The sequence below is a fragment of the Silurus aristotelis genome, assembly GCF_946808225.1.
Source record: "Silurus aristotelis genome assembly, chromosome: 3".
NCBI classification, from domain to species: domain Eukaryota; kingdom Metazoa; phylum Chordata; class Actinopteri; order Siluriformes; family Siluridae; genus Silurus; species Silurus aristotelis.
In genome coordinates, this window is record NC_139576.1 from 2,393,687 (window position 1) to 2,421,050 (window position 27,364).

Genomic DNA, 27,364 nt, shown 5'->3' on the forward strand with positions numbered 1-27,364 from the left:
GACGTAGAAAGTACATCCTCTGCTGGGCCTTTTTCAGAATCGAGTTTATGTTGCATTCCTATTTTAGGTCTTGGAAAATGGTAGTGCCCAGAAACTTTAAGTTCTCCACAGATGACACAGGGCTGTTGGATATTGTGAAGGGGAGTAGTGTAGAAGAGTGTTTCCTAAAGTCCACTATCATCTCCACAGTTTTGAGTGTGTTTAGATCAAGGTTGTTCTGACTGCACCATAGTACCAGCTGCTCCACCTCCTGCTCATATGCAGACTCGTCACCATCTTGGATGAGTCAGATGAGCGTGGTGTCATCTACAAATTTCAGGAAGTTGACATTTGGGTCACTTGTTGTGCAGTCATTCGTATAAAGGGAGAATAGCAGTGGGGAAAGGACACATCCCTGAGGAGCACCAGTGCTGACTGCTGACTCCGCGTGCTTCTATGCCCAGGCCCAGCGCACCTACAACTCCGGCACCGGTGCAACATGGACCCTGGATGCGACCGCGGCGGAAGAGACAAGCCAAGCCCCGATCGAGGACGTCTCCACCTCCACCACCGGCCTTCGAGATCTCGACCGAGAACCGCTTCGTCCCCCTCCGCGAGACGGAACGCGACACTGTTATTCTCGGAGATTCCATCGTCCGGCATGTCCGCGCTACCCGAGCTAAAGGTAAGGTGCACACTCGCTGTTTTCCTGGTGCTCGTGTTCTGGATGTCGCTGCGCAGGTACCCGCGATCCTGAAGGAGAACTTCGGAGCGGTTGTTCTCCATGCCGGATCAAACGACACCAGGCTGCGGCAAACGGAGATCTTAAAGAGGGACTTCAGGATCCTGGTGGAGACGGTACGCAGCACATCACCCACAACGAGGATCATTGTGTCAGGACCTCTTCCCACTTACCAGCGAGGGGCTGAGAAGTTTAGTAGACTTTTAGCTCTAAATGAATGGTTACAGTCATGGTGTCGAGAACATAAACTTCTCTTTGTTAATAACTGGAACTGTTTCTGGGAGCGTCCTAGGTTCTTCCGCCCTGATGGCCTGCACCCCAGCAGAGTTGGAGCAGCAGTGCTATCAGATAACATCTCTAGGATACTACACACCATCTGACTGGTAAGACATCAAGAAATCTTCAACTATAAGAACACGCATACTACAGACCAAATAGTTACAAGTTCACACACAGCCCAGTTTATAGAAACCATATCTATTCCTCGGGTAGTAAAACCAAGAATTACATACACAAGATCCAGAAATAATCTTATTGCAGTTAAAACTGAAAAATGCCAGATAAACAAACACAACAAAGTTCTAAAGTTCGGTCTTTTAAACATTAGATCACTTGCACCCAAAGCACTGATTGTAAATGAGATGATCATAGAGAATAATCTCGATGCACTCTGTCTCACTGAGACCTGGATTAAACCAGGTGATTATATGGGTCTAAACGAGTCTACACCGTCAGGATATGTTTATAAGCATGAGCCCCGTCAGACTGGTCGTGGGGGGGGTGTAGGAACCATTTATAGTGCTTCTCTTAATGTTAGTCAGAGATTAGGATTCAGCTTTAAATCATTTGAAGTGCTCGTTCTTAAAATTGCACTTTCAGAGATGCATAGAAAACTCGCTCTGGTCACCGTGTACAGACCCCCAGGACCCTACGCTGATTTTCTTCATGAGTTTGCTTGTTTTCTCTCAGACCTCCTGATCAGCTTTGATAAAGTGCTGCTTGTAGGAGATTTTAATATTCATGTAGATGATGAAAACGATGCCCTAGGATTATCATTTGTCGATTTACTAAACTCTTTTGGAGTTAAACAAAACGTCACCAGACCAACCCACCGTTTTAACCACACACTAGACTTAATAATATCCCACGGAGCAGACGTCACTGATATAAATATTTTACCTCAGAATGATGACATCACAGACCATTATCTCCTACTGTACACACTACCGGTAGAGCAGATTAACCGTGTTTCACCACGGTATCGACTTGGTAGGACTATTATTCCAACCACTAAGGACAGATTCATAAATAACCTGCCTGATTTATCTCAGTTTCACATTAAACCCATAAATGCTGATCATCTTGATGAGATGGCGAACAACATAGACCTTATCCTCACTAGCACTTTAGACACTGTTGCCCCCATCCGGTTAAAAAAGGTTCGAGAACAAGCAACTGCACCTTGGTATAATAGTCATACGCATGCCCTAAAGAGAACAACACGTAATCTGGAGAGAAAATGGAGGAAAACTAAATTGGAGGTATTTAGAATTGCGTATAAAGACAGTATGCTTAGCTACAGACAGGCGCTAAAAGCTGCTAGAGCTAAACACCTGAGCAAACTCATAGAAAATAACAAAAACAATCCCAGGTTCCTTTTCAGTACAGTCGCTAAATTAACAACAAATCAGGGATCTGAAAAATGTGTTCCATCACAGTTTAGTAGTGAAGACTTTATGAATTTCTTCACTGAAAAAATAGATAACATTCGAAAAACAATTGTGGCAGTTCAACCTCTGACAGCATCTCCTGACACAATCGTACTTACAACCCCACAACTACACTGTTTTACATGTATAGGACAGGAAGAGCTGTATGATGCTATTATGAAAGCTAAATCAACAACATGTCAGTTAGATCCAATTCCCACTAAACTACTGAAGGAAGTGTTATATACAGCTGGTGAGCCTCTTTTAAATATTATTAACTCCTCACTATCGTTAGGTCATGTCCCTAAATCCCTCAAGTTAGCAGTTATTAAGCCCCTCAAAAAAAAACCTAATCTGGATCCAAACACGCTATCGAATTACAGACCAATTTCAAATCTCCCATTTATGTCTAAGATTTTAGAAAAGATTGTCGCTGCCCAGTTATGTAACCACTTGCAGGAGAACAATATCTTTGAAGAGTTTCAGTCAGGTTTTAGGCCCCATCATAGCACAGAAACTGCTCTAGTTAAAATCACTAACGACCTGTTTTTAGCTTCAGACCAAGGCTACATCTCCCTATTAGTTTTACTAGATCTTAGTGCTGCGTTCGACACTATAGATCATGATCTTCTCCTCGATCGCTTACAGAATTACATCGGTATTCAGGGACAGGCATTAAGCTGGTTTAAATCCTACCTGTCCAATCGTTACCATTTCGTAGATTTAAATGGAGAGCTATCCAGGATAATGCTAGTAAATTATGGCGTGCCACAAGGGTCAGTTCTGGGACCCCTGCTTTTTACAATATACATGCTTCCATTAGGAAATATTATTAGAAGGCATGGAATTAGCTTCCATTGTTATGCTGATGATACCCAGCTATATATTTCATCCAAACCAGGCGATACAGCTCAATTAGCTCGCATAACTGAGTGTGTTGAAGAAATAAGAGATTGGATGACCCATAACTTTCTGCTATTAAATCCTGATAAAACGGAGATTTTGCTCATCGGCCCAAAAAATAGTACACAGAAGCTCCAGCATCTCAGCCTGCATTTAGACGGTTGTTCTGTAACTACTAGTTCAACGGTAAAAGACCTGGGAGTTATTTTAGACAGCAACTTATCTTTTAAAAATCACATCAATCAAGTTACAAAAACAGCCTTCTTTCACCTTAGAAATATTTCTAAGCTAAGAAATATGTTATCTATATCTGATGCAGAGAAGCTCGTCCATGCGTTTATGACCTCTAGAATAGACTACTGTAATGCATTACTAGGTGGATGTCCTGCATCATTAATAAACAAGCTTCAGTTAGTTCAGAATGCCGCAGCAAGAGTTCTTACTAGGTCAAGAAAATACGATCATATAACCCCAATCTTATCGTCCCTACATTGGCTTCCTATTAAGTTTCGAATAGACTACAAACTACTGCTACTCACTTATAAAGCACTAAATGGTTTGGCTCCCATGTATCTATCCAGTCTCTTAACACGCTACAATCCGTCACGCTCCCTGAGATCTCAAAACTCTGGGCTTCTAGTAGTTCCTAGAATAGCAAAGTCCACTAAAGGCGGTAGAGCATTTTCACATTTAGCTCCTAAACTCTGGAATAGTCTTCCTGACAGTGTTCGGGGTTCAGATACACTCTCCCAGTTTAAGTGTAGATTAAAAACATATCTTTTTAGCAAAGCCTACACATAACACACATCACGCACATCACATCACAACCTTGTGCTCCAGAACATCTGATCACATGCACATTATCAACTTGTGCTGTTAATATCATGAACAGCAGCTACGCTAATTCCTCTCCACTGCTTCTCTTTCTCTCCCCATCCCGAGGCTTCCTGAGGTTTGGCCAGCTCCAGTCACGTCCCACCTCGTGAAGATTATGGACCTATGGATGATCATGGAGAAGTAGATGCCGAGTGTTTAAAGGCCCTGGCATGGAGAAGCTGATGCTGGATCTATGATGATCACAAATTGTTCTGTATTGTTGAAAGATTTATGACCAAACTTTTGATGTCACCCATATGAGGATGGGTTCCCCTTTGAGTCTGGTTCCTCTCAAGGTTTCTTCCTCATATCATCTAAGGGAGTTTTTCCTTGCCACTGTCGCCACGGCTGCTCATCAGGGACAAACGCACACCATTCACCTTCACTGTTGTTTTCTGTAAAGCTGCTTTGAGACAATGTCTGTTGTGAAAAGCGCTATACAAATAAACTTGACTTGACTTGACTTGACTGTCCGAATACCGTATGTAACACCTCCCAGTCTCACCTGTTGTTTCCTGCCTGTCAGGAAGCTGGTCATCCATTGACAGATGGAGGGGGTATAGTGAGGTTTAGGAGTTTGGAGTGGAGTTTGGAGTGGAGAATTCCCGAAATTATTGTACTGAAAGCCGACCTAAAGTCAACAAACAGAATCCGGGCATATGTTACTTCACACTATTAGGACACAGATATTTCACTACCTGTATTCATCATATAATTCTATTCCATACTAAATATAATAACTGTCTGTCTGTCTGTCTGTCTGAAACACAGAAAAAAATGGCGGCTCAGAACAAAAGCCTGGCAGATGATGATTACAGATACCTGAAGTCTTTCGAGGTGTTTCTGGAATGCTCATCTCAACACCAGTGTATGAGCAAGTTTGTCTGTGAAACGCTTTCAGATATCCTTAATATGTATGTGTGAACACACACACACACACACACACACACACACACACACACACACACACACACACACACACACACACACACACACACACACACACACACAGAGTGGCATGAAATTAATTATATGCTGGACCTTTAAACTCCAAGCACTAATATAACCCCTGATTGGACCCTTTTCTGCTCAGGGTTGCCAGATTGTATGATGTCCGCTCCTACTGTTCAATTTGTAACTAGGTTTGCAACTGATGTTTGTAATGAGATAACTCCTCATAATCCTAATTAATACAGTGATCTTATCTAGAATGTAGGAGGGATATGTGTAAAAATGTCTCACACTGAAGCGTGACTGGGTGCAAACGCATCAACAGGACAAGACAAAGATTAGAAACGATGAAATCAGGAGTCCGATATCAAAAAAGACAAACAAAGTGAATCAAGCAAGGTTTGATACATCAGGCTTTCAGCAAACTCTGAGCAATACTTCGTGTTGTGAATGAGTATAGAGTTCTTTTTATGGTGTGTGTGTGTGTGCGTGTGTGTGTGTCAAGTCAAGTCAAGAAGCTTTTATTGTCATTTTAACCATATATAGCTGATGCAGTACACAGTGAAATGAAACAACGTTCCTCCAGAACCCAGGTGCTACATACAACAACATAAAACAAGTCACAGAAACAGAAAAAAAAAAAAAAGGCTTTGCTTTTTTTGTGAATAAACTCTGTTTGCTTGTATTTCGGCTTCCACCTCTATATCTCCACATGACAGAATAACCGACCCCTGAAAAGCAATATAAGGACAATATAAGAGAAAAAATAAAATAAAAAATGACATAATCGGATTACTGCCGTGGTCCCGGCACGAGCCGAACCTTGGAGGGAGGATTCGCTCGGGAAAAACACAGAATTACGCTGCCGTTTCTTGCGGATCATGCTCGGCCACGCCACGCCCCCTTGTTGATGTCATGGATTTCCCTGCTCGCTTCTCCGGCAACAGGGCTTAGTAGGTCGTGTTTCTACGGAGTGTCGGCAGGTACGTGGAGGCGTGTTCATCCCTGTTCCACACGGAAAATGACAATATCGCTCCAGGGTTTCCAGGAGAGCTCCGCTCTGCCCCAGAACCTCCAGGAGAGCTCCGTTCCACTCCAGGACCTCCAGGAGAGCTCCGTTCTGCTCCAGGGCTTCCCAGGAGAGCTCCACTCCGCCCCAGGACCTCAAGGAGAGCTCCGCTCTGCTCCAGGACCTCAAGGAGAGCTCCGCTCCACCCAGGACCTCCAGGAGAGCTCCGCTCCACTCCAGGACCTCCAGGTGAGCTCCTCTCTGCTCCAAAGCGTCCCCGAGAGCTCCTCTCTGCTCCAGAGAGTCCCCGAGAGCTCCTCTCCGCTCCAGAGAGTCCGAAAGAGCACTCAGCTCAGCTCCTGGGCCGCAAAAGAGATGTTAAACCACCACCTGGCCGCGAAAGGGAACGTCGAACCGCCGCCTGGCCACGAAAGGAACATCAAACCACCACCCCGGGCTTCTCAGAAGGCGACGGCTCGCCTCACAGTCTCCATGAAGGCGACAGCTCGCCTCACAGCCTCTCGGAAAGCGACGGATCGCCACAAGGCCTCCCTGAATGCGACAGCTCACCTCAAGGTCTTCCTGAAGGTGAAGTCACGCCTTAGAGCTCCCTGCCAGGTGACGTCTCTCCCCTGAGCTCCTCCTCCGACGGCAAGGTGACTTTGCACCTGTGGACCCCTCAGAAGGCATCGCTCAGTGTCTGGTTTCCCCCAAGGACGTCTTCCTGCCACCGGTCTCCGTCCAGGGGGTCTTCCAGCTCGTAAGCCTCTTTGAGTGCTTCACCCAGCCTCCGGTTAACACCCAGGTCGTCATGCCGGTCCGGGTTCCTGTGGTGGATGTGGCTCCGCTCCAGGCTTTCATGGGGGAAGCCGATATGCTCCTGACTTCCGTTATGGGCACCTCTTCGATCCAGACCTGCTCAGGCGACATCACTCCGCTCCAGGTCTTTGTGGGTGACTTCGCTCTGCTCCAGCCCTCCCTGGTGGGCGTCACTCCGCTCCAGCCCTCCATGGTAAGCGTTACTCTGCCCCTGAGCACCACCGAGGGTGTCGCCCGGCCTCTGCTCTCTGCTGTGGGTGCTGCTGGGTCCCTGTCCTTCACCGTAAGCGTCTCCCTGCCTCCGGTTTCTGCCGAGGACATCGCTCAGCCTCTGGTCGCTGCCAGGGACGTCACGCCATTCCGGCTCTCCTTGGAGGACGTGGCTCCTCTCCCAGTCTCCTTGGAGAACACCTCTCTGTGCCAGTACACTGTGTTGGACGTCTCTCCGCCTCCAGTCTCCGCTGAGGGCTCCGCTCCAGGCCTCCGTGGTGGAAATCTCTCCACCTCCAGTCTCCGCTGAGGGCATCTCTCCGCTTTCAGTCTCCGCTGAGGGCATTGCTTCGCTTCAGGTCTCCGTGTTGGACGTCTCTCCACCTCCAGTCTCTGCTGAGGACTCCGCTCCAGGCCTCCGTGGTGGAAATCTCTCCGCCTCCAGTCTCCGCTGAGGGCATCTCTCCGCCTCCAGTCTCTGCTGAGGGCGTCGCTTCGCTCCAGGTGGAGGTGAAGAGAGTTTCTGATAGGGTGATGAACGTGAAGCTGGAAGTTGATGGGATAATGATAAATGTCATCAGTGACTATGCTCCACAAGTCGGCTGTGAGATGGAGGAGAAGGAAAGATTCTGAAGTGAATTAGATGAAGTGGTAGATGATGTACCTAGGAATGAAAGATTGGTGATTGGGGCAGACTTTAATGGGCATGTAGGTGAAGGGAAAAGAGGTGATGAGGAGGTGATGGTAGGTATGGTTTTAAGGAGAGGAATGTGGAAGGGCAGATAGTGGTGGATTTTGCTAAAAGGATGGAAATGGCAGTGGTGAATACATATTTTAAGAAGAAGGAGGATCATAGAGTGACGTGTAAGAGTGGAGGAAGGTGCACACAGGTGGATTATGTTCTATGTAGGAGATGCCACTGAAGGAGATTGGAGACTGTAAGGTGTTGGTGGGGGACAGTGTAGCTAGACAGCATCGGATGGTGGTCTGTAGGATGGTTTTGGGAGTGCAGAAGAAGAGGAGGAGAGTGAGGACTGAAAGAATAATAAGATGGTGGAAATTGAAGGAGGAAGACTGTAGTGTGAAGTTCAGGGAAGTGGTCAGACATGGGCTCGGTGGTGGTGAAGAGGTGCTGGATGATTGGGAAACTACTGCAGGAGTGATGAGGAGGCAGCTAGAAAAGTACTTGGTGTAACATCTGGAAATAGAAAAGAAGACAAAGAGACGTGATTGTGGATCAGAAAGTGCAGGAGAGCATAAGGGGAAAGAGGTTAACAAAACAGAAGTGGGATCGACAGGGTGAATAGAAAAGTAGGCAGGAGTACAAGGAGATGCGGCAGCATGCGAAGAGGGATGTGGCCAAAGCCAAGGAAAAGGCATATGAGGAGCTGTATGAGAGGTTGAACACTAAGGAAGGAGAAAAGGATTTGTACCGATTGGCCAGGCAGAGGGACCGAGCTGGGAAGGATGTGCTGCAAGTAAGAGCAATAAAGGATGGAGATGGAAATGTGTTGACTAGTGAGGAGAGTGTGTTAAGAAGGTGGAGGGAGTGATGCAGGAATTGGATAGGATTAGTAAGGAGGAAGTGAGAGCAGCGATTAAGAGGATGAAGAGTGAAAAGTTGGTTGGACCAGATGACATACTGGTAGAAGCATGGCGATGTTTAGGAGAGATGGCAGTGGAGTTTTTAACCAGATTGTTTAACAAGATTCTGGAAGGTGAGAGGAGTCTTGCGGAATGGAGAAGGAGTGTGCTGGTACCGATCTTTAAGCATAAGGGAGATGTGCAGACCTGCAGTAACTACAGGGGAATTAAGTTGATCAGTCACACCAAGAAGTTATGGGAAAGAGTAGTGTAAGCCAGGCTGAGAGAAGAGGTGATCATCTGTGAGCAACAGTATGGTTTCATGCCAAGGAAGAGCACCACAGAGTTTCATTTACCACCTTAACTAGCGCCGTCTCTGTGCTATGATGAGGCCGAAATCCTGACTGATACATTTCAAAAATATTATTCGTAAGTAGGTGTGAGCAGAACTGCTGTGCTACAACCTTTTCTAAAATTTTGGAAAAAAAAAAAGGGAGATTTGATATTGGTCTGTAGTTGGACAACTGACATGGGTCAAGGTCAGGTTTCTTAATTAGGGGGTGGATAACTGCCAGTTTGAAGGATTTAAGTACATAACCAGTGCTAATGGAAGAGTTAATTATTTTTAAAACAGGTTCAATTACCTGTGGAGCTATCTGTTTAAAGAAACTTGTACGCAAGGGATCGAGAATGCAGGTTGATGATTTTGATGAGGAGATTAATGAAATAAAGTCATTCTCGTGAATAGGAGTGAAGCTTTGTAGTTGATTGTCTGCTATAATTACACTGCTGTCAACAGGGTTACTTATAAAATAATTTGGATTTATATTAACCGTCTGGATTTCTTGCCTGATGTTTTAAATTTTATTATTAAAAAAGTTCATGAAATCATTACTACCTATTGATGGTGTGCATGTGAGTGCAGTGCTTTTATTCCCTGTTCATTTTGCTACCGTGCTGAATAAAAATCTAGGATTATGCTTGTTATTTTCTATGAGGGTGGAGAAATATGCTGATCTAGCAGCACTAAGAGATTTTCTATAATTTAGGAGGCTCTCCTTCCATGCTATTTGAAATACTGTTAATTTTGTTTGACGCCATTTACGTTCTAATTTTCGAGTGGTTTGTGTTAAGGTGCGCGTATGATCATTATACCACTGTGCTAATTTTTTCTCCCTGATCATTTTGGTCTTAAGGGGAGCTACATCATCTAGGGTATAACGTAACGTTGTTTCTAGATGTTCAGTGGCCCAGTCGAGCTCTGCGGGGTCTGGCGGAGATCTATTTAATATCGTAATTTCGGGAACATTGTTAATAAAACGCGCTGCTGTAGCTGACGTGAAAGTACGCTTAACACGGTAACGTGGTGAAGTAGTAATGCAATGACTGAGGCAAATTTGAAACAAGATTAGATAATGGTCTGAAATAGCTTCAGACTGTGGAATTATGACTAAGTTTTTTATTTTTAATCCAAATGTTAACAACAAATCGAGAGTGTGTCCACCACTATGAGTGGGTCCTATAACATTCTGATTAATTCCAACTGAATCTAGAATGGACACAACTGCTGCTCTTAAGGAGTCTTCCTGATTATCAAAATGAATATTAAAGTCACCAACAATTAATGCTTTGTCTAAAGAAGTAGCTTAATTTGTAATGAAATCTGCAAATTCTATCAGAAAATCAGAGTAGGGCCCTGGGGGTCTATAAATAATAATTAGTGGAATTAACTGACTGGACCTGCTTTCGGACACTGAATATTTTATGTTGGTGTAAAGAACTTCAAATGTTTTACATTTTTTTTAGTCTTTTGTGTGACATTTAGATTATTATTATAAATAGCTGCTACTCCACCTCCTCTGCCATTTAGACGGGGTTGGTGTATGTAACTATACCCAGGAGGACTCGCCTCATTTAATGCTACATATTCATTCGATTTAATCCATGTTTCTGTCAGACACATTATATTAAACTCCTGGTCGGTAATAATTTTGTTTATAGTAAGCGCTTTTGGCGTGAGAGATCTAATATTCAACGATCCAATTTTTAGATCAGAGGTGCTGGCTGTGCGTTCAGTCCTCAAATCAAATCAAATCAAATCAAATTTTATTCATCACATACACATACATACAGGGTACGACATGTAGTGAAATGTTTTATACGATGGTCCGGCATGAGGGAATAGGATGGGGGAAAGAAAAGAAGGCAGATAAATAAGTATAAGGTATAAGAAAAACTATTAAAATAAAATAAATAAATAAAATAAAAGAATAAGGTATAAAGATATATAAAAGGATTATGTATGTCTGTCCTATTTAATTTAATGTTAATCAGGTTACTTAAACAGACTTTCTGATAATTCCTATACTTTGGTTTTGCTCGGGGGACAGACACAGTCTCAATATGGTGGATCCTGAGTGACGACTCTGTGCAGCTAGCAGACGGTCGGTTTAGCCAGTCTGTCTGCTCCCTGGCCTTGGCTCTAGACAGTCACTTGTTAACTAGTGCTGTTCTGAGACTATTACCTATACTACAAGAAATGAGAGCAGCACCTTCCCGGGTGGGATGGATACCGTCCCGCCCTAACAGGCCAGCCTTGCCCTCAAAAATGCTCCAATTATTAATGAAGCCCACATTATTTTTGGAGCATCCAGCAGGTCAGCGACCATAACCTGCTGTAGGCTACATCGCCACATCGCATTAGGATGGGGCCAGAGCATGTTACTGCATTGGACATTGCCTTGGCTAATTTACACACCGCTATAATATTACTCTTAGTAACCTCTGACTGTCGAAGGCGTATATCATTAGCTCCTGTGTGAAAAACTATCTTAGAGAACCTGTGCTTTCCTAAGAATCTAAGCTGACCTGCTATGTCCGGCACCCTGGCTCCCGGTATACACATAACCTGTGCTGCTGGTGCCCCTAAAGGTCTAGCTAATTTCACGTGCCTCAGAATGGAGTCTCCTAAAACCAGAGCTCTTTCAGGTTTCTCAGCGGGTGCTTTACTGAGGAGAGCAAACCTGTTGGACACGCGAAGCGGAGAGGAATGGTGCTCCCGTGGGCGAGCCTTAGCGTTAGCTTTGGCTTTGTGAGTATGCCGCCGAGTCGTCACCCATTCGCCCCGCTGCGAGGGCTCTAATGCCGGAGTCAGGGGAATATTACCTTCACCTAGGGCATCCAGACTTTCCCCTGCAGTACCTGGACTGCTCTCACACTCACTACTTCTCTCTAGACTCTGGATGCGCTCCTCTAATGCTAAGATCTTCTCCGTCAAAGAGCAAACTAGCTTGCACTTCTCACAGATAAAATTATCGCTAACAACGGAGAAAGACTGACTAAACATGTCACACTTCACACACTGAGTGAACTGGATGTTCGCCATAGTAGAGAAATTACGTACCCTAATGTGTTTACTGTAGTGTGTGTTCGTAGTTCTGGTGAATGTCCTCCGCTCACTGCTTTCAAACCCTCAAACAGGGAAAAAAGCGCTCTTCCGAAAGCAAAAATAGTCGAGACAGAGCCAACGGAAAGTGAAGGATGCAGGAGATCAACACGATATTTTGATATTTTAAAGCGATGAAAGCGAGAAAAAACAAACTGTAAAAAATGTTAAACGCCCATACAAACAAAATTCCCGGTGAACAGTTCAACAACAGGAAAACCTGTTTGACCATGTTGAATCCTGCCTAAAGGTCTAGGAGGATAAGAACAGGTGACTGCTTGGCTGATCGAGCAGCATGCTCGAAATGCGACACTTTAAAGCCAGAACAGTTGGGGTCTTGGAGCTTGTTCTGTGAGAGATAGATAGACAGTTGGTTAAAAACAGTGCTTTCCAGGGTTTTAGAAAGAAAGGAGAGAAGTGATACTTGTCCATAGTATTGATGTCCAATGGATTCAGAGCAGGTTTCTTTAATATAGGAATAACCTGTGTTTGCTTGAAGGTGGTTGAAACATGGTCAGATGCTAAGGACCCGTTGATGATTGTGGTGATGAACCGCAGGAGGTCTTATAAGATGATCTTGAGCATAGTTGAAGCAATTAGACCCAGCGGGCAGGTGGTGGAACTGCAAGATTTGGATGACTTCTGCTATGGTTAAGAGATTTGACAATGAAGATACTTCTTCATTGTCAAATTTCTTAACCAGGATTCCTGTAAATCCTGTACAGGATTCCTGTAAATGCGTAGTCTGGATGGATGTGAAGGTCTGGCAGACTAACTAAATCTTCTAATTGTGGAAAGAGACACTGTCTTTGTCAGCCAGGGAAATTGAAGGAGGTGGTGCAGCGGGGTTGAGTGGTGAAGAGAAAATGCTGCGGAGCTTATGAGGATCTTGTAGTCACATCCGAAGAGAATTTGGTCAGAAGTTCACGTCAAGAGGTGAGGTCTGCAATGACAATAAGTGTTAGTATTCATGCCACACCCTGTGGCCCTCTCCGTGCCATATGATGAGAAATACTAGCATTAGGGCGGGTTATTAGCATTTGCCTACCGTACCTTAACAGTTGCCCTTATGTGAAGAAGAAAATATGTTCTGACAGCAGTAATTGATCCTCAAATCACTACAGAACCTTACTTTTAGTCTCATTTAGCCAAGTCTCCTGTCTGAATACTACTGTTAAAAACACAGAAGCAGTTACTGTATCTCTTAAATAGCTGAAACTGTCAGACGACTAGACAGAATATCTAACCACAGTATAACTTGTGACACAGACTTTAATGGACATGTAGGTGAAGGGAACAGAGGTGATGAGGAGGTGATGGTAGGTATGGCTTTAAGGAGAGGAATGTGGAAGGCCAGATGGTAGATTTTGCTAAAAGGATGGAAATGGCAGTGGTGAACACGTATTTTAAGAAGAAGGAGGATCATAGAGTGACCTATAAGAGTGGAGGAATGTGCACACAGGTGGACTATGTTTTATGCAGGAGATGCAACCTGAAGGAGATTGGAGACTGTAAGGTGTTGGCAGGGGACAGTGTAGCTAGACAGCATTAGATGGTGGTCTGTAGGATGGTTTTGGAGGCGAAGAAGAAGAGGAGGAGAGTAAAGAGGACGAAGAGTGGAAAGTTGGTTGGACCAGATGACATACCGGTAGAAGCATGGAGATGTTTAGGAGAGATGGGAGTGGAGTTTTTAACCAGATTGTTTAACAAGATTCTAGAAGGTGAGAGGATGCCTGAGGAATGGAGGAGTGTGCTGGTACCGATCTTTAAGCATAAGGGAGATGTGCAGACCTGCAGTAACTACAGGGGAATTAAGTTGATCAGTCACACCATGAAGTTATGGGAAAGAGTAGTGGAAGCCAGGCTGAGAGAAGAGGTGACCATCTGTGAGCAACAGTATGGTTTCATGCCAAGGAAGAGCACCACAGATGCTTTATTTGCTTTGAGAATGTTGATGGAGAAGTATAGAGAAGGAGAGAAGGAATTGCATTGTGTATTTGTGGATTTAGAGAAAGCGTACGACAGGGTGCCGAGAGAGGAGTTGTGGTATTGTATGAGGAAGTCAGGTGTGTCAGAGAAATATGTGAGGGTGGTGCAGGTCATGTATGAGGTCAGTGTGACAGCAGTGAAGTGTGCAGTAGGAACAACAGACTGGTTCAAGGTAAGGGTTGGACTGCATCAAGGATCGGCCCTGAGCCCTTTCCAGTTTGCAGTGGTGATGGACAGGTTGACGAACGAGGTCAGACAGGAGTCCCCCTAGACTATGATATTTGCGGATGATATTTTAATTTGTGGAGAGAGTAGTGAGCAGGTTGAGAAGAGCCTGGAGAGATGGAGATATGCACTGGAGAGAAGAGGAATGAAAGTCAGTAGGAGTAAGACAGAGTACATGTGTGTGAATGAGAGGGAGGGCAGTGGAGTGGAGTGGTGCGGTTGCAGGGAGACGAGGTGGAGAAGGTGGAGGAGTTAAGGTACCTGGGTTCAACAGGGCAGAGTAATGGAGAGTGTGTTAGGGAAGTAAAGAAGAGAGTGCAGACAGGGTGGAGTGGGTGGAGAAGAGTGACAAGAGTGATTTGTGATAGTAGAGTATCTGCAAGAATGAAAGGGAAATTTTATATGACTGTGGTGAGACCTGCGATGTTGTATGGATTAGAAAAAGTGACATTGAGTATAAGGCAGGAGGTGGAGCTGGAGGTAGCAGAGCTGAAGATGTTAAGGTTTTCGTTGAGAGTCATGAGGATGGACAAGATTAGAAATGAGTTTATTAGAGGGACAGTGCATGTTGGATGTTTTGGTGACAAGGTGAGGGAGGCGAGATTGAGATGGTTTGGACATGTGCAGAGAAGGGACATGAATTATATTGGTAGAAAAATGCTGAAGATGGAGCCACCAGGTAGGAGGAAAAGAGGAAGGCCAAGGAGGAGGTTCATGGATGTGGTGAGGGAAGACATGCAGGTAGTTGGTGTAAAAGAGGCAGATGTAGAGGACAGGGTGGTATGGAGACGGATGATCCGCTGTGGCGACCCCTAATGGGAGCAGCCGAAAGAAGAAGAAGAAGAAGAAGATAAACTAAGCCATGTAAGAGTTTGATGTGATTGTGTACTTTATTATAATCCTATTTTAGGAGGTGGAACACAAAGTCATGACTTTGGTAAAGAATGAACTACAAAGATTTAAAACTCTTCTAAGTCTGGATTACACTGAATGCTCCATAAGAGAGGAGGATGAGAAGTACCAGAGCAGTGTCAGAGAGGGGGCACTTATGATCACCCTGCACATCCTGAAGAACATGAACCAGACTGATCTTGCTAGCACACTCCAAGCCAGTAAGGTCTCATGGGATTGTTTCATTCCTTCAACTATAGAGCAATGTCAATAATTTATGATTATTATTATGCAAACCATGGAGCAAACTTATTATGCAAACTTCTGGAGCTAAGCTACAGAAGCACCTGGAATATTATTCCATTGGTCTCAGGGTCTGACTAAGTAAATATATAATACCACTAGTCATAAAGTGAAATATGTAATCAGTAAACATTTGTTTCTTTTATTGTCCTCTTTATTAGAGCTGATTCCTACATATCAAGAAATATCTAAGTACAAATTGAGTATGAAATTTAATCGAATTAATGAAGGAATCTCACAGCATGGAAACTCTGCACTCCTGAATGAGATCTACACAGAGCTAAAGGACTAAAGGAATAGCAGGAATTGGAAAAACAGTCTCTGTGCAGAAGTTTATTCTGGACTGGACTGAAGAAAAAGCTAATCAGGATATCTTCTTTATGTTTCCACTTCCCTTCAGAGAGCTGAATTTAATGAAGGGGGAAAACCTCAGTCTGATGAAACTTCTTCATCGATTTTTCCCAGAACTATGAGAATTGCAATCAATAGACTGTAACTCCTACAAAATCCTCTTCATCTTTGATGGTCTGGACGAGTGTCGACTTCCTCTAAGGTTCCAGTGCAATAAGAGATTATGTGATGTGACAGAATCAGCCCCAGTGGATGTGCTGCTGACGAACCTCATCAAGGGGAATCTGCTTCCCTCTGCTCTCCTCTGGATTACCTCTCGACCAGGAGCAGCTAATCAGACCCCCTTCTGAGTGTGTAGACAAGGTAAAAGAGGTACGAGGGTTCAGTGATCCCCAAAAAGAGGAGTACTTCAGGAAGAGGATCAGTAATTAGAGCATGGCTGATAAAATTATCACACATGTAAAGTCTTCAAGAAGCCTCTACATCATGTGCCACATCCCAGTCTTCTGTTGGATCTCAGCCACTGTTCTAGAGAGAATGTTGGGTGAAGCAGCGAGTGGAGAAATCCCCAAGACTCTGACTAGAAATGTTCACACACTTCCTGATCTTTCAGATCAAACACAAGAACCAAAAGTACCACCAGAAATGTGACTCTGATCCTCAGCAGACCAGAGAAAGTATTTTTTTAATTTAGTTTTTAATTATTTTTTTTTAATTTCTAAAGCGCTTTTCAAAATGAACATTGTCTCAAAGCAGCTTTACACAAATTACAAATTAAAGTGAATCATGCGTATTTATCCCTGATGATGAAGCCTGGGGCGATTGTGGCAAGGAAAAACTCCCTTAGATGTAATGAGGAAGAAACCTTGAGAGGAAACAGACTCAAAAGTAGAACCCATCCTCATTTGGGTGATATCAAGAGTGTGATTATAAATCTTAAAAAAATATAAAACACCAGAGAGAGAGAACTTACATGAGTACTGGAGTGTGTGATTGAGTAATGTTCTTTCTACAGTCTTATACAGTCAGTTAAAGTAGTGGAACCAGGAGCTACTGAGCAACTCATAAAATAACTCAACATTTGCGATCATCATAGATCCAACACTAGCTTATCCATGCCAGAGCCTTTAAACACAGAAAGAGGTAAATAACTTGGCCGGTTTATGAGCAGAAAGTGCCTTCATCCAGTAAATTAGATAAGTGCTTTCTGACACCAGTGTCGCAATCTTTGTGTTGGGGTCTCCCGTTCTTTCATGATCTGAACACTAATGTACCAGATCATGTTCTAGCTTTTTCGGCCCGCCCCTTTACCCCCGGCTCAATTGTGTATTCTCATGTCATGGGGCGGAAAGAACATGGGTACGGAGCGATACCGCTAGTTAAAGAGACGCTTGCCAGCTGTTTCTCTCCCGGGATCGCCTCCTGCCTTAAAACCCCGACACTACCCACCGATCCCTACATAATAAGTAAGCACTCGTGGGTAAAGCTTATGCTCGGCAGATCAAGCTGCTGCATCCCTGCACACCATGGTGGTGTTACAGGCGTATCAGGCTGACCTGCGGTATAAGCTGGATGTGGGAGGTGCCCCGGGCGGCCATGTTCTCATCTGTGGCTGCCAGGGTTCACGTCTATGGCTGCCCTGGTGTCTACAGAGAGGCACCTGTGGCTCACTTTGTCAAAATTTTGATAGAGACAGGGCTGTACTGCTGGACGCCCCACTAGCTTTAGGGCTGCGGCGTTCTAGTGGTACCTCCCACCCCGCTCACATGGGGCTGCTCGGGAGGTACAGAGATGTAGCATCGCGACTTGTACTCCCCCTGTGAGGAATCCTGTGTGGCGCTCAAAGAAAAAAAGTGGGGCATGTTGCACTGCTGTAACTGGTGCCCACCCTGCCCTGGCCCCCCAGGGACCTGGTCCATTAACCCTGCCACCCATGATGCTTTAGAGCACAGCCAGGTCCTTCGAGGCCTCTAGAGTTGTTTCAGGGCACTGCCCCAGCTCTAGGCACACTGGACGTCAGTCTCGAGAGACTGAAACCCTAAGGCACTTTCAGGCAACTTGGAAAGCTCTTCCAGACGTGTCTCAGTGGGTCCTGCGCACTGTAGAGCAAGGTTTCTCGATTCAGTCCGGGTCTCCTCCGCCCTTTTTTCACTGGATAGAAAACCAGTAGGGTCTGGCCATCCCGGCTTAACCCTGCCACTGAATGTGCTTCAGGGAATGGCCTGCCCCAGCAAGTCCATGGTTTTCACCCAGTCTTGTTGTGGTCCAAGAGAACTCACCACATCTTTTAATTAATTGGCAGCTTTTTAATTAGTTGACCTATAGCAGTAGGAGAGGATGAATTGAATGGAGAACAAGGACAAGATGGCTTTGCAAGGGTTCATCCGTTAGTTATGTAAAGAAATGAGTTTTGTGTAATCAGTGTAAACCACAAAAGGATGCTCTGTCCCTTCTAGCTACTAAATATATTCTTTGAATGCCAATTGCACTGCCTGGAGCTCTCTTTTGCCTACATCATAACTAATACTGAACAAAAAAGGCCATGATGTGGTACTTGTTATAATCACCAAAATTCTGGCACAATTTGTCTTTCAGCCCTGTCTTTAAGGTGTCCTCTTTGATGAGCTGTAGTCGTGGTGAAGGACGATTTTTAACTGGTTGTTTTGCATCAGAGCTACAATAAATCCTAAATCATGTGGAGGGTTATTTGTTGCCCTGTTGGGAGTGTGAGCAGCTGCATTTTTTTCTAATATCCAGTGCATGGTCTATGATTGTATGGAAACACCAATCAACAGATAATGTGCAGGTTTTATTGATGCCTTTATGATATACAAAATACAGTAAACACATAGGTTATCACCCTGGCATTATTGAAAAGGTAGTCAGCATGCATCTTTAAGTGCCAGATACAAGAACTTGATTAAGGAGGTTCACTTTTGCATCACAATCTGCTTCTTTACAAAAGCAATTTCAGTTTAAATGACAGAGTTTTAATAAGCAGTGAGGCAAAGTTACAAATTCAGCAGAAAGGTTCAGCAACAATAATCAGGGAAAAAATGATGTCAGTCTTCTGATATATCATTAATTCTCTTCCAGATTATGTTGGTGTAATCTCACAGAGAAAAGCTGTTCCGTTCTGTCCTCCATTCTCAGCTCAAACTCCTCCAGTCTGAGAGAACTGGATCTGAGTAACAATAACCTGCAGGATTCAGGAGTGAAGCTGCTCTCTGCTGGACTGGAGGATTCACACTGTAAACTGGAGACGCTGAGGTCAGGAACACTGTTTAGGAAACCAAGTACATTATGTATTATATGCAATCATAGTTTATGTAAGCTGCAGCAAAATTACTTTAATGGCATTTTTTTTTTGCTTGCCTACAAAGTATACAATACAAATAGTATTGCTAATACAAAGATAATTGCAATCGATTGATCTATTACCTGTATATTCATGCAATTATCCATTTTATCCAGTCATACAATGCATACAATCTTGCAGAAGATGCGGGTCAAGGCCTCCGGTTAATGTTCACATCAAACATCAGAATGAAGAAAATATAAAAAATTAAATATACATTTGTGTTTATTAACATCCAAAATTACGGTCTTTTTTTTTTTCTCAGACTGTGGTTGTGTGGTTTGACAGAGAAAAGCTGTCCAGTTTTGTCCTCAGTTCTCATCTCAAACTCCTCCAGTCTGAGAGAATTGAACCTGGGTAACAATAACCTGCAAGATTCAGGAGTGAAGCTGCTCTCTGCTGGACTAAAGAATCCACAATGTAAACTGGAAATACTGAGGTCAGATCATATCTTACTCACTGTACAAAAGATTTTTGTTTATTTAATACACAAATCACTTTAAAGTATTTTATACCACGGTCTGTTTGAGTTCTGGATTCTGATTGGGTGGAATGTGCTGTACTAATGTTTAAATACACTAAATTTTCCCCGAGAGCTTCTATATTAATAGAGACATGACACAGAAGCACACCATTCAAATACACAATCTCACAAGTGTCAATCCTTATACCACTTCAATGCTCTTTTGCCTCGGGCTTTTATTCACCTCTGCATCATGCAGCAACATAGTGTAATGCTAACCTAGTCTTGGATTATCTCATGCATACAGAATTGATGTGATGCAAGACCTTTTGCTGCTTTATTTGTTAATAAAAAAGTTAAAGTTTTAGCTGCACTGAACAACGAGAGCGACTGAGCGATACGTCATCAACTAAGCGACTGATGCTACTCTCGGCCAAAAGCAGGGAACTGTTTGCTCGTGCCTTAAAAATTTGCTCGCAAAAAAGAGTAAAATTTTGTGAGCAAGTTTTGGTCAAGGTTTTATCCCTGTCTGCCCCTAGACATCCCTGTCTGCCCCTAGATGTCGCTCTTTTTCCATTTTTGTTTGTTCCTTTTTGCCTTTACCCCCATACCCCCCTCCTCTGCTCTCCTCTCTGCCATCTCCAAATATTCTCTCTATTTGTCCCTATTAAAGCCTCTTCTCTCACGCATGGCACGGCTTGGTCTTTGTCTTGCCTAAGCCCAATGCTCTCTTTTTTCTCGAGACACCAATAGTTTTTTCCACGGGTGATGATTTTTTCCTGAGTGTAAGCTTATGTTTATTTCCCCTTAACTCCTAAGTGCCTTCCTTAGTGCTTAACACCAAGGGTTTTCCCGGCTCATGTAAACCCTCTCCTGAGTGCTTGACACTGACAATTTTTCCTGGCTCGTGGCTTTTTTTCCATTAGACCGCACGCTCCTTCTCGATTTCCCTGTTTCCAAGAGTAAGCTCATCTCTGGGTGCTTCTTTTTTCCCTCTTGAGTTTTTTCCTGGCTCACGGCTTATTCTCGAGACCTCCTCATCCTCCTTCTCGAGTTCAGATTTCCCAAGTGTATGTTTTTCCCCCAAGTGCTCCCCTTTATCTCTTATTTATTCTGCCTGTCTGTCTTTTCAGTTTATAATCTACTGGGAATTTTTCCAAGGTTTTTGTTGGTATTTTGCATTTTATATTCTATATCTGCTGCCTTCCTTTGCCTCTCTCCTTTTAAAACACTTCCTGAATTGAGAAATGAATGAGAAATGAAAAGTCAGAGACAAAAAAAAAAATCACAGTAGGCTACAACAGTTACTAATTTTACTTTCATTTTATTTGTAATAATACTATTGTCAGACACCGTTGTGTATTTGTTAATTAGATAACACAGCTGTAGAATATGACTGATGTGTCTTGTGTGTGGGATTGTATATTATCGTTTCTCCTAGGCTTTGTTGGTGTAACCTCACTGAGAAGAGCTGTTCAGTTATGTCTTCAGTTCTCAGCTCAAACTCCTCTGGTCTGAGAGAACTGGACTTGAGTCACAATAACCTGCAGGACTCAGGAGTGAAGCTGCTCTCTGCTGGACTGGAGAATCCACACTGTAAACTGGAGAGATTGAGGTCAGATCATCATTTTGACTTGAAGTTTATTTTTGATTTTGAAGTTTATCAATGTAAGGCAATTAATATGGGTAAGATTTACTTTTCTGAAGTCCACACAAAACCAAGGACCACACCACTGGCCTCAATTTTCCCCATGTGAAGTATAGCCTTGATAACCCCTTTTGTTATGTTCAGGTCAGTGGTTTTAGAAAACTCCCTATGCACTCTGGAATGACTACCCCAGGGAAGCTTTGTAGGAGGCACTTTATTTGTGGCTTTAGTCCACTGACCCTCGCTTCAGATTTCAGTTTTACCTGATGACACAGTATGTCATATTCAGTATGTATTTAAATTTCATACCAGGAATTTTGTCATCAGGTTACATATGTAACCCTAGTTCCCTGAGGGAACGAGAGCTGCGTTGAAAATGCTTTGGTGTTGTTCACGCTCTGAATCATGTGTAAAATCCGGGCAATAGGCAGTCGATGGCAGCGACATTAGCTTCTGAAAAGGAAGAAGGGTAAGCACTGCAGGAATGATTAACCGACCTCGGCCAATGGCTCGAAGGGGGTCTCAGATAGAGCCGCCAGCACAACGGCAAAATCCCATACAGGCACTCCCTCCTGGGGCGACCTTGGGTGGAGCGGCCACTCATGACCACTCCCCACCTCGTAAGAGGGGATGCGTCCGTCATTAGCGTTTCACGATGACAAGGAGCTCCCAGGATGGGGCCTTGAGACAGGTAAGTGGGTTATTCCATACTTCTAAGTCTCGAAGGGCTTAGGGAAGGGACCAGTGACGTCACGATGGCCTATTGGCCGGATTTTACACATGATTCAGAGCGTGAACAACGCTAAGCATTCCCAAATTGTTTTCTACGCAGCTTAATTTCCTGAAAGGGAACTAGGATATGCTCTGGACCCACTTAAACCATGACAAGGATAGACTAATTACTGATAATGAGTGACGATGAATGAAGATCAAAATTATGTCAGTGTGAGAAGTTTTCTCTTTTCCTCCACAGTCTGGAGTTTTGCAGTATTACAGGTAAAGGTTGTGCTGCTCTGGCTTCAGCTCTGATAAGGCCTTCATCACACCTGAGGGAACTGAACTTAAAAGGTAACAAACAAAGACAATCAGAAAAGAAGCTGCTCTCGGACCTATTGAAGGATCCACACTGCAAACTGGAAGAGCTAGTGTGAGTCAGTTATGCCTTTACACATATAACGCCTTGAATCTTTCATTTCGACTAATGGATTTATTGTGTGATTAATATTGTGTGCATTAGATGTTAATATTTATTCATTAATCCTTCCTGTTTTCTTTGTTACAGGATCTGATCTGAGACCTATTTATTTTTGTCATTTACACCATTAAAACCATGTTGTATGTTTGGAAATAACAAGATTTTGTCTTCCCTTAAAACACTTATACTACCCTAATGTGGTAAATAATGAACAGTGCTATGTTTTATATTAATATATATATATATATATACAGGTAGTCCTGACTGCCTTCCAATGACACCATCGTAACTTGAAATGATCAGAAGTCAACATATGGCCAAACCTACCCAGTCTTAAAGAATGGTGATTGGTATGGGGTCGCATACTGATAACATTTTAACATATTTCGGTACATAATTTAGCAAAAACAGAGCGATTTACATAACCATAATGCATTGTATGTAATTTTCCTGTATCGCTTTTGGCATCATAAGATTGAAAAATTTTAGGTTGAACCGTTGTAACTCTGGGGAAAATCTGTCTTCATATGTATTCATCTTAAAAGTCGCTGTACCATTGTTAAAATCTTTTTGTTCTTTTTGTAGTGTCAACACTGAATTTTGGTATCAGACTCCATTTAAGTTTTTCCCTACTAATTTGTGCTCTGAACTTCAAGCAGAGTAAAATGGTAGCACTGTGATCTAGATATTAGACTTGCCACTGTCGGAACCTTGTGTAAATACGTATACAGTATGATTTCTTTTTTTGCATATACCAAAACACAAAAACAATGAGATGCATTATTACAGTTGTTATCTGAGTGGTTATTCCTAGCAATGAAAATGTATCCTTGTTTATACAGGAAGTACAACTGAAGCCTTTAGCACTTGCCTTTAAAGGGCTGAATGTGATGAACAGATTTTCATCAGCATGAGGTTTTTCCTTTATTTTCTTCTTTTAAAACTAAAAGGATAATCATCAAAATACTACAGAGTTGTGTGGTCTGGATAAGGGTAAACCTTCAGACAGTAATGCATTGTGTGATGAGTCAACAGAGCCATCAGATATCTCCTGAGTGTGTAGACCAGGTGACCAAGGTACAAGAGTTCAGTGATCTTCAGTAAGAGGAGCACTTCAAGAAATGGATCAGTGATCAGGTGAACATAGCCACTAAAATCCTCAAACACATAAAGGTTTCAAAAGTCTTTACATTTCCTGCTACATCTCAGTCTTCTACTGAAGCTCAGCTACTGTTCTAAAAAGAATGTTGGATGAAGCAGAGAGTGGAGAGACTCCCCAAGACTCAAAAACTCTTTACAGACTTCCTGATCTGTCAAATAAAAAACAAATAAATTAGTGTGGACATGGCCTATGAGGAAGACCTGGGAAAGTGAGATGAATAGTTGAGTACATCAAGAAAATTATTCGAGAGAGTGGCTTTTTTGTGGGAAATCCATTAATCTGTTCCACTGTCTAAATGAACTGAATGATCACATGATTAAGTGCAAACTTGAATGCAAAGAACAGATAACAGTCGTCTCTGTGGATTTAGTCTCTCTCCTGTTTAGTGGTCAGCACTGGGGTTTATTATATTGAGCTTAGAAGAAGCTCTGGACCATCTGACTTACACTTACAAGTATTACAATGTTGTAGGGAGTTATCATCATCTCAGGAGAACATTTGAGGTTTTATAAAATCCTACATTATTTGCCCACTAGATGGCAGTCAATGGCCACACTAGACCATCATGCTTAAACCTGGTTTTGCTTCTAGGGACCCCTTTATGGATAAAGAGACAGACCACAGACCACTTCTGATGACAACACAGATTTATCTTTGCAACATTAAAAAATCAGACCGATACATGTATATATGTATGTCTGGTGTGGTTGCACTTGAAATATCTCTGACCTTGAAGGTCTCACAGCTTATCAGATCATTCCTGCTGTCATGAAGTCCAAGGATCTGCCTGTAAGGCATCAAGATGACTCAAGTGGGCCAAGAAAGATCATGCTTAGAGGAGTGTCCAGAGGAGACTAGAGGAGAATTTCACCTACAACAGTGAAGGAGTTACGGAGTTCAAGCTCAATGTTCTGCAGACCTCAAAAACTCTTCAAAGATCCATGGAACCGATTAAGAGCTGCCAGCAGCCACTTTTGAGAGACGCCATATTAGGAAATCTGTGGTGATCAGGGTGATGTAGCATCAGCCTACTGAGACTCATGTGCAACAACTTCAATCTATATTCACTGCAGAGGAATCTTTTAATTAAAATACTTGAATTTCATTTAATTTCCCTAAAAATTCACTTTTACAAGAGCAGAAACAATCCATTCAGATGTGCTTGAATTTTGTCGGCTTGTTTGAGTAGTAGTGGTGAGAGACCCCAATTTTCTAAACACTTCTCAAAACTGCATCCAGCTGCACACACATTCTTTCCATATTTCAAAGTCAAATATCTTAATTTTTACTCGACTACATGTAGTGAAATCAGTCGTTGCTTTTTATTAATGAGGATAAAAACGTAACTGCTGAAACACGCAGCGAGTCACCAATCAGGATCGAGCGCACGCTCTGTTTTACACGTGTTCTGATCGGCGCTCGGTGCATCTACTGATCACCAACATACAGTTCAGCATCAGTTTAACATCAAGCAGAACATTTAGAGAGGAATAAATGATGAAGAAACTCCAGACTCGAACTCACCACCACACACGTGACCTCGTTTACACGTTTTTATTAAGTAGTTGAAAAGAAGGTTTTGGGTTCATGATCAGTGTTTGAGTCATTAATATCATTCTATTAATAGATCAGTGTGCTGAGAGTCACATTCGAGTCTTTACACATCAACTGAGGTGATTAAGTGAAGAATCTTGTGATAAAAAATGATAATAGGAACATTAGAGTTATAATAAATAAGTACTTTGGATACTTAAGTACATTTGTATTTTTACTCAAGCGACAGTTTAAAGGGACACTTTTTTTTTTACTGGAGTCACATTTTACTGAGTGTTGCTACTTTTACTCAAATAAATGGTCTTTCATCCACCACTGCTCTTTTGTTATGTACTTATATCACTCTCTCATCTATCTATCTATCTATCTATCTATCTATCTATCTATCTATCTATCTATCTATCTATCTATCTATCTATCTATCTATCTATCTATCTATCTATCTATCTATCTATCTATCTCAGACTGTCTATGTGGGACAATAGCAAAGTTAAAAATTCATGTCAACAGCAAATCACATAGAGGAGACAAAATCCAGACTTCAAATCTAATAAACCTCAATAACAAAACACAGAAATGCTGTTAATTCAGGCACAAATACATCAAGTGTTACATTGCAACAGGGGTCTACAGACTTTTATTAAAGAAGGCCAGATTTGATCATGTGAAAATGCCAACCATCCTGCCTGATGTTCTTTAAACCAATAAAGTTAAATGCAAATCCACTTTTATATATTTATATATTTTTTATTATTTCAAATGACAGTTTTCATTTCTTCACAGGGGAATGCAAATAAATGTAAGCTGCCCAGACATAAACAAGTCTTAACAAAATCATTCTGAATTTCATATCTAGAGGGAATCTAAAATGAAAGAAAAAGCTATCTGGAAGAAAAGAAAATTCCAGGAAGCTTCAACTTAAAACATTATGTATTATTTGTGTTTTAAACATACTAACATTTCACATACGTCACACCTAAAGGTGCACAACACCAACAGTGTAATACAGAAAGTGCATATTTTTAAAAAAAATTGTTGTTACCAACAAAAAAAACAATTTAAAAGAGCAACATGGAAGTTCTCAATCTTGAGGCTGTGAACTTTGAGGTGAGACTCAGAAATCTGTTTTTCTTTTAAATCAATCAGAAACGTGACTAAAGAGGCTAATGTTGTTTTGACACCGTTGCTGAGAATCGCAGAAGGTGCTTGACACGCTTTGAAAAATAGAACTCCAGGACACATTCCAGAAGAGGCAGGAACTCTGAGAGCGCTGTACATTTTGATACCATCTTGTATATTGCACCTTTAAACCACTGACAAACTCTCACTCCGCAAAAGGTTTATTGTATTTAGAAATTAGCATCGCCGCCTCGTAGCTCGCCGTTGTGGTATTTTCATGTGACTCACGGCTCATGTGAAAAACCACCGCTGTGAAGCTGAATCTTCACCTTTTCAGCACCGTCACTCCCGATAGCTCGTCATACGCGTTAGCATGTTGTGACTGGGCGGCCGAAATGAGCTTTCTCTGCAGGGTGGCTGGGCAATCCATTAGAGATAGGGTGAGAAGCTCGGTCACTCGGGAGGAGCTCAGAGTAGAGCCGCTGCTCCTCCACATCGAGAGGGCTCAGCTGAGGTGGCTCGGGCATCTGTTCCGGATGCCTCCTGGACGCCTTCCTGGGAAGGTGTTCCGGGCGCGTCCCACTGGGAGGAGACCCCGGGGAAGACCTAGGACACGCTGGAGAGACTATGTCTCCCGGCTGGCCTGGGAACGCCTTGGTGTCCCCCCGGAAGAGCTGGAAGAAGTGTCTAGGGAGAGGGAGGTCTGGGCACCTCTGCTTAGACTGTTGCCACCGCGACCCGGTCTCGGATAAGCGGGAGAAGATGATGATGATGATGATGATGATGATGTTTTGACTGGTAGAGTTGTCTTTACCTTGAATTCCATATACACGGCAATGAGTGATATGCATATTCTATTCAACAGTGGTGGGGCATATA

General features: G+C 43.0%; 1 protein-coding gene and 1 pseudogene across 5 annotated transcripts in view; both read left to right on the top strand.

Annotated features, from left to right (window-relative positions):
* Positions 1-426: 426 nt before the first annotated feature.
* Positions 427-27,364, top strand: part of LOC310723321 (uncharacterized protein) — a 487,719-nt gene continuing 460,781 nt past the window's right edge. For 2 of the 4 annotated variants that reach the window (XM_083536146.1, XM_083536145.1), the window contains exon 1: positions 427-837. In XM_083536146.1, coding sequence (XP_083392272.1) covers positions 436-837 — 402 coding nt within the window. In that variant the 5' untranslated portion in view covers positions 427-435. The remainder of the gene's footprint in view (positions 838-27,364) is intronic. The other 2 variants (XM_083536148.1, XM_083536147.1) reach the window with 1 other exon arrangement.
* On the top strand, positions 15,350-23,974 carry LOC310723511 (annotated as a pseudogene). The gene is made up of 8 exons (XR_014538185.1): positions 15,350-15,553; positions 15,797-16,663; positions 17,487-17,769; positions 19,083-19,256; positions 19,610-19,783; positions 21,249-21,422; positions 22,429-22,602; positions 22,738-23,974. The product of XR_014538185.1 is annotated as an uncharacterized misc_RNA (transcript).